Source organism: Sorex araneus, chromosome 3 (assembly GCF_027595985.1).
Source record: "Sorex araneus isolate mSorAra2 chromosome 3, mSorAra2.pri, whole genome shotgun sequence".
In the NCBI taxonomy this organism is placed as follows: Eukaryota; Metazoa; Chordata; class Mammalia; order Eulipotyphla; family Soricidae; genus Sorex; species Sorex araneus.
The window spans coordinates 103,990,863-104,001,761 of NC_073304.1; the positions used below are offsets into that span (position 1 = coordinate 103,990,863).

The 10,899-nt window shown below is 46.1% G+C and overlaps 1 protein-coding gene across 1 annotated transcript; it reads right to left on the minus strand.

Annotated features, from left to right (window-relative positions):
- Positions 1 to 6,983: 6,983 nt before the first annotated feature.
- Positions 6,984 to 7,922, minus strand: LOC101557262 (olfactory receptor 6N1). Its single transcript, XM_004611705.2, has one exon. The coding sequence runs from the start codon at positions 7,920 to 7,922 to the stop codon at positions 6,984 to 6,986; it is 939 nt and encodes a 312-aa protein (XP_004611762.2).
- Positions 7,923 to 10,899: the final 2,977 nt, after the last annotated feature.

Genomic DNA, 10,899 nt, shown 5'->3' on the forward strand with positions numbered 1-10,899 from the left:
CTCCCCCAAACATTATACAGATTCGACGCAGTCCTATAAGTATTCCCATGACATTTTTCAAAGAAATTGGCCAAACACTCCTGAAATTCATATGAAACAAAAAATCTCCAGGAATAACTAAAACAATCCTTGGGAATAAGAAGATGGGAAGGACCACCTTCCTCAACTTCGAACTGTACTGTAAAGAAGTAGTAATTAAAACAGCATGGTATAGGAATAAAGATCCACAGACCAATAGAATAGGGTTGAATATCCTGGCACCGACCCTCAAATACACAGTCATTTAATCTTTGATCACTTCTATTACTTGTCATCCTGTTGTTCATTGATTTGTTTGAGCAGGCACCAATAACGTCTCCATTCGTCCCATTCCCGTGCTAGTGTAGCTCAATGGTGTCTGCTCGCTCCAGGAACACGAACGGCCTCAGACCATTCATTCAGGGTTTTGACGAAGAAGTCTGACCATCTCGTAGGTGGGTGACCATGCGGTCTTTTGACGTCCCATGGAATCCAGTCCATAACAGCTCTAGTCCAGCGGTCATCTCTAAGCCACATTACATGTCCAGCCCATCTGATTTTCGACGCCTTGGCAAATGAGACAGCACCCCTGATTCTTGATCATCGATGGAGGTTGGAACTCTGTATTCCATCTCTCACTTGAGTGAAACATGATACTCCAAGCATAGCTCTTTTGATTCCTCTTGGGGATACTCAAATAGCATTCTCATCCTGCTTTCATCAGGCCCAGGTCTCTGAGGCATATGTTAGTGCAGGAAGAATGGTGGAGTGCCCGGAGAAAAGATGTGCCCAGAGCCGGAGTTCTTCATCCTCTTAACCACTTCTTCGATGTTCTTGAAGGCATTCCACACCATTTTCTTCCTCCTGTGCAGTTCAGGTGCCAGGTCACTTGTCATGTTGAGTTCTCGACCTAGGTACACATAACTGCTGCATTCAGAGATGTTTGTTCCATTAAGGGAAAATGGACCATCAGGAACTAGTCCATTTCTCATGAACATTGTCTTCATGAGATGCAGCTGCAGTCCAACATTTCCACACTCACGGTCAAAGTTGGCCAGCATTCGTGCCGCTTGGCTGATATTTGATGTTATGAGAACGATGTCATCAGCAAAGTGGGGGTGGTGTAGTTGCCAACCATCTATCCTCACTCCCATTCATTCCCATTCCAGTTATTGTATGGGCACTGAAGAGTTTCAGTGAAATGGTGTTGTCCTGGAAAACCCCTCTCTTTACGTCAATGATCACTTCTTTGTAGAATGGTGAGATCCTGGTGGTGAATCCATAATACAGCCCACGGAGGATCCTGATGTACTGAGTTTGAACACTGTGTTTGGCTAGAGCTTTGATGACCACTTCAGTCTTAACAGAATCAAAGGCCTTCTTTAAATCAATGAATGTTAGATAACGAGGCATCTAGAACTCTCGTGAAACTCAATGAGCTTGGTCACTGTGTGGATATGGTCGATCATGCTGAATCCTTTTCGGAACCCAGTTTGCTCGCATGGTTGTCCATCATCTAGTGTTCTGCAAATTCTATTCAGGATGAGTTGAGTGAATAACTTGTAGACAACGGACAACAGGCAGATTGGGTGGTAGATGCCAATGTCATGGATGTCTCCCTTCTTGTACAACAGGACAGTCCTGTTGGTTTTCCATTGGGGCAGAACCTTGCATTCAGACAGGTAGTGTGTGAAGAGCCGAGCCAATGTATTGACGAGTATTGGTGGCAGATTCTTCAGGTGTTCTGGTCTGACTTTGTCTGGACCAGCTGCTTTTTCTTCTTTACTGATAAAATGGTGTGTTGGATTTTGGAAGGGAGAATGCTGGGAACAATATATCCATCCTGTGGAATTTGGTATGTGGGCAGGTGGACATGGCCACCAAAGAGATCCGAGTAGAAGTCATAGATAACTTTTCCATTGCCCTTCTGGAAGATGTGATAGATCCATTAGAACATCGGAGGGCAGTCATCTTGGTCTTATAGTTGGCAAAGGACAGGAGGGTGTTCCGAATACTTTTCCTGGCTTCTGCCACATTGGCCAACACTGATACTCTTCTCTCTTTGAGGTCTTCCTTTATCACTTCTCTGCACAGCTTTGCAAGCTTGGATGTTTGCTTATGATTGCCTGAGGCTTGTGCCAGACCACATTGGCAACTGAGCTCGAGAGTTTCTGAAGACAGGCAACTTTTTGTGGATTTCTCTCTCTCTCTCTCTCTCTCTCTCTCTGCATTCCTCCACAATCATGGAGATGCTGAACCAGTCAATCATATTCCTCATCGATGTTGTCTATGATGGTATCTTCCCATATTGCTGCAATAGTGCCAAAGAGCCCCTGGTTGGTGGTCATTCTGGGAGTTCTCTTCTTAAACTTTGCAGCCCTTTCTCCCCACTCCGTGAAGTAGAATTTTTCATGAAGCAGACGGTGGTCTGATCCTGTTTGGAATTTTGGGACCACAGCAACATTGGTCAGGCAAAATCTTCGATTGAATATGATGTGGTCAATTTCGTTGTGGAACTGTCCACCTGGAGACTCCCATGTCCAGCGTTTAGATTTGGCTTTCTGGAACTGCGAGTTACCATGGATGGTCTTGGTCAACATGATGAACTCATATGGTCTAAATTCCTCATTGGCCAACCTCCACTTACCAAACTGCCACCACACTCCAGTCGCTTTTCAGACACATTATAAACACTTCCTACCCATTTTCCATAATTACCGCACCATATTTGATGGGGTTCAAATATGGTGTGAACAATCAGAACACCTATAATGGCAATTGCAGGCTGCCCTAAAAGCCTCCATCCCTCTCAGAGAGCCCGGCAAGCTACCAAGAGTATCCTGCCTGCATGATTTGCCAAAACCAGTAACAACAATGGGCCTCATTCCCCTGACCCTGAAAGCGACCCCAATACAGCAGAATTAAGAAGGATGAATAAGGAGAGGCTGATAAATTCTCAAGGCTACACTAGGCTGCCAAAACGAAGAAGGACTAAAATGTCTGTTTGCACTTTTAATGCATTTACGCTGGCTTCGGAAGCATCCATCGAGGACCTGATGGTGTAATGGCGGAAGATCAAGTAGGACGTCACTGGATTGACCAAGATGAGAAGGAATAGAATACATCATGCCATTTTTTACACTGGAGAAGAACTGTTCCTTGGAACATGTGACAGTAGAGACATTGGTGGTGTTGGTGTCCTTGTCAACATGAATTTAGCCATGAGCATTGATTCGTTCAAATGCCTAACAACCTGAATCAGATGCTTACATTTGAATAAATGTGGCTTATTTTTTAAAAAAAAATTTTATTGAGTCATCATGTGGAAAATTACAAAGTCTTAGTTATACAATGCTCGAACACCCATCCTTTCACCAGTGCACATATTCCACCACCAAGAATCATAGTATAGCTCCACCCCACACCCCCACACCCCTAGCTCCCCACACCCCTAGCCCCCACACCTCTAGCCTCCCCCACACCCCTAGCCCCCCCTCGCCTGTGTAACTAATAAATTTCACTTTACTTTCACTTTGATTGCTGAATAGATGTGGCTTATTGCCGGCAGTTTCTATCTTTGTCATCTATGCACCAACATCCAAGTATGATGAAGAAGAAATTGAGATTTCTACATAGAGCTGAAGAAGTTCTATAAAGAAGACCACATCTTCTACAAGGTCATTGCCAAGATAGGACCTAGAAGTTCACCCAAAGAACTCCACATCGTGACCCACGGCCTAAAATAGAACGAATCTTTGATAAAGGAGCAAAAAATACAAAGTGGATCAAGAAAATCCTCTTTAATAAGTGGTTCTAGGAAAACTGCATAGCTACATGTTAAAAAATTAACCCAGACCTCTATCTAATGTCATGCACAAAAGTCAGGTCAAAATAGATTAAAGACCTTAACATCAGACCTGATTCCATAAGGAAAATGGAAGAAAATGTAGGGAGAACCCTCCACGATATTGAAGCTAAAAAAGTTATATTCAAAGATGAAATGCCACTGACCAAGCAAGTGGAATCAAAGATAAACAAATGAAAACTACACTAAACTGAGAAGCTTCTATTCCTCAAAAGAAACGGTGACCAAGATACAAAGATAGACCATAGGGTGGGAAAAATTATTTATGCAATACATATCTGATAAGGGGTTAATAGAAAAGATGTATAAGGCACTATTAGAACTTTACAATAAAGACATCCAATCCCATCAAAAAAAATGGGGAGAAGAAATGAACAGAAACTTCCTCAAAGAAGAAATCCAAATGGCCGAAAAGCATGTGAAAAAATGCTCTACATCACTAATCATTGGGGAGATTCAAATGAAAACAACAATGAGATATCATCTTACACCACAGAGACTGGCACTCAAGAGCAACCAATGTTGGTGCAGATGTGGGGGGAGAAAGGGACTCTTCTTCACTGTTTGTAGGAATGCTGACTAGTCCAGCCTTTTTGGAAAACAATATGATATTCCTCAAAAGACTAGATGTTGAGCTACATACGAGCCAGCAATAGAGCGCTTCTGGAAATATCACCCTGGGGAGCCCAAAAACACACAGCAGAAATGCCATCTGAACTTCTATGTTCACTGCAGCACTATTTACAATAGCTAGAATCTAGAAAAAACCCGAGTGCCTGAGAACAGATGGTTGGAAAAAGAAATGATCAAACATCTATGCAATGAAATACTGTAGCTTTTAATGCAGCTTTTAGAAAAAATTAAGTCATGAAATTTGGTTGTAAATGGATGGACATGGAGAATACCATGCTGAGTGAAATTAGTCAGAAAAAAGAGACAGATATAGAATGACTATATTCATTTGTAGAATATTAAAAAAATTAGTATGAGACTAATATCTACATACAGGGAAAACATGGGCTAGAAGAGGTGGTCAATGGTTGGATGTTTGCCATAAGTGCGTGAGGGGCAGAGGGCACTTACAATAGAGAAGGGGCCAGTATGACAACTACAATTAGAAATAATCACTCCTACAAGAACTGAATGTTGAAAGTAGGTTAAGGGATACACTTGATAGCCTTCCAGTGTCTGTATTGTAAACCATAATGACAAAAGGAAAGAGACAGACAGAGAGAGACACAGAGAGAGAGAGAGAGAGAGAGAGAGAGAGAGAGAAATATTGCCTGTCATAGAGGCAGGCGAGGGGTGGGGAGGGAAGCTGAGGACATTGGTGGTGGTGGGAAATGTACACTCTTGAAGGGACCAGTGTTGGAATATTGTATGACTGAAACCAAATCATGAACAACGTTACAATTGTCTATCTCACTGTAATTCTATAATAAAAGAAGGAAAGAAAGAAAGAGAGAAAGAAAGAAAGAAAGAAAGAAGAAAGAAAGAAAGAAAGAAAGAAAGAAAGAAGAAGAAAGAAAGAAAGAAAGAAAAGAAAGAAAGAAAGAAAAAGACAAAAAGAAAGAGAGAGAAAAAAAGAGAGAGAGAGAAAGAAAGAGAGAAAGAAAGAAAGAAAGAAAGAAAGAAAGAAAGAAAGAAAGAAAGAAAGAAAGAAAGAAAGAAAGAAAGAAAGAAAGAAAGAAGGAAGGAAGGAAGGAAGGAAGGAAGGAAGGAAGGAAGGAAGGAAGAAAGAAAGAAAGAAAGAAAGAAAGAAAGAAAGAAAGAAAGAAAGAAAGAAAGAAAGAAAGAAAGAAAGAAAGAAAGAAAGAAAGAAAGAAAGAAAGAAAGAAAGAAAGAAAGAAAGAAAGAAAGGAAGGAAGGAAAGAAAGAAAGAGAAGGAAGGGAGGGAGGAAGGAAGGAAGGAAGGAAGGAAGGAAGGAAGGAAGGAAGGAAGGAAGGAAGGAAGGAAGGAAGGAAGGAAGGAAGGAAGGAAGGAAGGAAGAAAGAAAGAGAAAAGAAAGAAAGGAGTGTTTTGTTATGGTCCACATTTGATCCTCTACTTAAAGAGGGCGTTCAGATACAAGATTAATCTCCAACAGCAGCTAACATTAAAGTGCCCCACCACCACATCCCACCCTGACAAGGGATTGACCCCTTTCCTTCAGGGAAAAACATATTGAATATCTTTGCTTAAGTATATTTTCCTGAATATTTTCCTAATTCTCAGAGCAATAGCGACAGATATGGCACAAACAAAATGTATATTAAAAATTGAAAGATTTTTTACTATCAGTTGTACTTGTTCTCACACTGTGCTTAAAAACAAATTTTCGAAACAATCTGCATAGAAATATTTTAATAAATAATAAAATTTAGACTCATAGAGTTCACATTTCTTTCTGAAGATAAGTTAATTAGCAGACAGAAGAATAGACTAGTATTGCAGTCCAAATACAATGACAAAAAACTTGCTTCGGGTCAGAGATAGTACAGCAGGTAAGGTGGTCGCCTTGCTTTTGGCCAACCTGGGTTCTATCCCTGACACCATAGATATTCCCCTGACCACGGCCAGGAGTGAGCCCTGTGCACAGAGCCACAGAGCCAGATGTAATCCGTGAGCACTTCCAGATGTGGTCCAAAAGACACACACACACACACAAAAAAAAAAAAATTCTTCTTTCCTGCACTATACCCATGTTTACTGATTTACCCCACAAATGATGGATAGGCATCAGATGCTACAAATGAACATGAAAAGAGTTTTAAATTTTATTTGACAAAAATTATAGTTTAAAAAGATAAGTATATTTATTTAGATGGAAACAAGTTGATAGGAAAATATACATGTATGTGTTAGGTAAGGCTAAGATTCAACCAAGGCCGTAGTATGATCACAAACATCTGACATGTAGAATCAATACCCTACATCAGGTGGTGTCATGCACAGGTGACCGGACACCAACACAGGAGCAGCACACAGGTAAGAGGACACACACAGGTAAAGGGACTGCAGAGGTCACAGACACAGGCTCAGCTATAAACACCCATTCTTCCATCAAAGTGCACTGTCCCCTGGAGAAGGCCCTGCCCCACTCTCCAGGCCCCCACACCCTCATCTCATCACCCCTATCCTCCTGAGCTGCCGCCTCACAGCCTCCTTGAGCTCCTTGTTCCGCAGACTGTAGATGAAGGGGTTGAGGAAGGGCGTGAGCACTGAGTAGACCACGGCCAGTGCGCGGTCATAGTCCAGCGAGTAGCTCTTCTTGAGGCGCACGTACATGAATAGAATGCTGGAGTAGAAGATGATGACCACAGTCAGGTGTGAGGCACAGGTGGAGAAGGCCTTGCGCCGGCCAGCTGCTGACGGCATCCGCAGCACCGTGCGCAGGATGTGTGCATAGGAGCTCAGGATCAGCAGGAAGGTGGCCAGGATCTTGCAGGAGTTGATCACAAAGTCCACCAGCACATTGATGGACGTGTCAGTGCAGGCCAGGCTCAGCACTGGGGGGAAGTCGCAGAAGATGTGGTGAATGTGGTTAGGGCCACAGAAGGGCAGGCGCGACACCAGGGAGATTTCCACCACTGGCCCTGCCAGCCCACCCAGCCAGCAACCAGCTGCGATCCTCGCACAGCGCTGGGATGTCATGAGCGTTGGGTAGTGCAGGGGTCGACAGATGGCCAGGTAGCGGTCGTAGGCCATGGCAGTGAGCAGGTAGCACTCAGTGGCCCCGAGGGAGTGGAAGAAGTAGATCTGCAGGAGGCATCCCGAGAAGGAGATGGTCTTTTTCTCACTGAGCAGGTTGGCCAGCATCTTGGGGATGGTGGCTGCTGTGTAGCCCAGCTCGAGCAGCGAGAGCACGCTGACAAAGTGGTACATGGGTGTGTGCAGCCTGGCATCCAGGCGGACCACCAGGAAGATAAGCAGGTTGCCCACAATGGTGGTGAGATAGATGAGAAGCAGCAGGAGAAACAGGTACACCTGAACACCCTGCAGCTGTGGGAAGCCCAGGATAATGAACTCCGTCACGTGGCTTCTGTTCCCAGGGGCCATGGCCCCCCACACATGGCCCTGAAGGGGTATTGGGAAAGGGAAGGTTGAGTGCAGAGATCCGACCAGAACCCACCTGAAGGGGCCTCTCTTGAGCTAAGCATATTTCCCAGGCGATGCTGAAGCAGCCAAGAGGCCAACTGACACCCTGCCTGTGCCACCCAGGGCCCCTCCCCTGGACGCTCCATCACAAACCACAGGACCTGCTTTGATCACGCCCCCGGGAGCCCCAGAATCCTTTCTGAAACACCTTGTATCCTATAGTGGAATCTACAGTGCCCCACCTGTCTTCCTTGTCTAAATCTTCAATAAACTGTTGTAGTCATAAAACATGGCCAGTGTTCTGAACCAAGACACATTTGAATGATATATTAGATTGGTCATTGTAATTTATTTTCTTCTAAAATTTTCTGACTACAGCCTCCCAATTCCTTGTGAGCTCTCTGCTAGTCAGCACCTTCTCATCATAGTCTCACTCTCTGTGTACAACTGAGCCCCACCCAAACTCTGGCAGTCAGGAACCCAGGAGTCAGGAAGGCCAGGAGATAGCTCTCTCCCGGTGTTGCTGCTCCAGTTACTGCACACAGCAACCCCCAGCTGCACTTGGCTGCTTTGGCCTGTGCTTCACAGGGGCCAATCTTGGTGTCCTCGGGCAAAGGCAGTCCAATGGTGATGGAGCATGCTCTGTGCACAGGCATATTACTTTGATCAGTGAAACATGGTTGGCTAGAAACCAACACTAAGGATACAGAGAAGCCACGAACATGAGGGGTGCTAAAGCTCTGCATTGGGACACGTGGCTTCCCTGGGTAGTTGCCTGATCAGGAAACAGCCCCCTTTTCTGCCCCAGTGTTAACAGGGGAGTCTCCCCCTTCAGACGCCAGGATTTCTGGGCAGGGTTCCATGGGGGTAGGCACGGGGGGTGGGGGGAGTTGCAGTGACCTAATGTCACCCTTTATACCTAGACCTGCCCAATTCTGCTCCTACCTCAAGTGTGGGAGCCATTCTGACCCTCAGAAGTTCCCTTGTGTCCTCTGCATCCATTCATGGTGCCCCCTGCTCTCCTCTCTAAGTGTTCTTAGGCACATTCCTGTCATTGCCACCTGCATCAGGTCCCTAAGCCCACATTAGCAGCTCCAGGTACGTGTGGAGGAACCTCAAGGTCAGGAACCCATCTCAGCATGTCCTGGTGAATGTGACTTACTGCTCCCCAACTCCCCCCGCCCCCGCCCCACACAGGGCACTGGAGCTTCCCTGACAGGTTTATGTTTCCACTGAAGACCCTGCCATAACTACCCCTCCCCTCCCAACTCTGCAGACCACACCAATGCCACCCCTCCATGGACGTTTCCTTTATTTCCTCTTCTCTTTTCTAACCACTGTGTGAATCTATTTCCAGCACAGCGAGACCCAGAGGCTGAGCTGGAGGAGGCTGTCAGAACTATCACTCCCAAGTGTGGCCCTAACTTTGGATTCCACTGGATTTGGGGAGAATATCTTACATCTATCAGAGTCCCACCAGTTCAGAAAGATAAAAGGGCCTCAAGATGGTGTCATCACAACTGGATATCAGTTTGAAAAGAATGAGGCTGCACCCAAATTGACATCGTGTTTCCCGTTTTACTCAAAGCATGAAAACCATGAGACTCCTTACCTATCCTGCGACCCAACCCCTGCTTCTGCCTGGAACTGTGGGCCAGAGTCCCTGCCCCATAAGGCAGCTCTCCGCCATCAGAAGTGTCTGGACATGTGGCCCCATGCAATCTCACCCTTTGGGTGTCATGTCCATCAGGGGACCTTTCCACACATGTGTCCGTGTGCATGCCACAGATACATGCTCTCCCGAGTCCCCACCCACCTCCCGACAGAGCTCTCCCTGTTCCCCTAGCCAGGCAACGAGCTGACCTCTCGGCTCGGAAGCCCTGGCCTTTTCTTATTCCCTTCATCGTGCCCAGTTCTGCAGGGACTAATATACTGAGTCTCCATACCACAGTCCTGCCAGGGCTGCCAGTCATGTCACCCCCAATGCATAAGGGCTGTGGGTACTGATGGATGAAAACTTGCTGCAAACCCAGACACCCAGACACCCCCTGACCTTCATCCCTACCCCCCTACTATTGTTGGAACTGGGGTATTTCAACCACTTCATTCCCCCATATTCCAAAGCACTCAGAGCAGACCCCCACCTTCCGTGCCTAGACACCACTCATCCCATGCAGAACCCAAACAAATTAGGATTGGTATTAAATCGGTGGCTGGTTAGGAAGGGAGCAATTACAGAGATCCTTTCCTATGTCTCCAGTTTGCAAGGGAACCCAGGAGGTAAAGGGGAAGTGAAAATAGTCCCCTTTTTGTGGTTTTAACCCTCTTATGAGAGCGTTTGGAAGCAGGAAGGTATTTGCGGGTTTTGGTGGTTTTGTGTTCCCCACAGTGTGTCACTTGACCCTGATCAGGGTACTCCTCTCCTGTTTCTGAATGCTCTCACATGAGGGAGAAACGCCCGGGGGCCTTTCCTTACCCAGAGCTGAGGGTGCAGTACTCTGCAGCCTAGTTTTTCGGAGCTGGAAGGAAACTCTCTGTTCATCTCCACATCTCATTTAGTTACAAAAACCACTGGCTCTCTGGGGGCTCCAGAGTTGGCTTGGACACCCTTGGGGGGTGAGTGAGTGAATCACAGGCTCACACCTCTCCCCTGACCAAATCAGGGGCTCCTGGCCTGGGACGTCAGGAAGGGAGACTGGGGCAAGGAAGGTCTCTCAGGAGGGAGCTGCCTGCTGAAGCATCTCCCAGGTCTCGATCCTGAAGCAGCTGTAGCCCAAGGGGGTGGAAGGTCTCTCAGGGCTGAGACTAATTGGCTAGGAGCTCCAGGTGCTCCCTGCCCTATGGCCAGATGGAGACACAGTATCCTGATACCAGCTCACAGGCCTGGTGGGGGTGAGAACAGGATGACTGAGAAAACTGAGCCATCAATCCCCCCACG

Excerpts from the sequence above, each read along its gene's own strand:
- LOC101557262 (XM_004611705.2), bottom strand. The coding sequence starts at position 7,922 with ATGGCCCCTGGGAACAGAAGCCACGTGACGGAGTTCATTATCCTGGGC.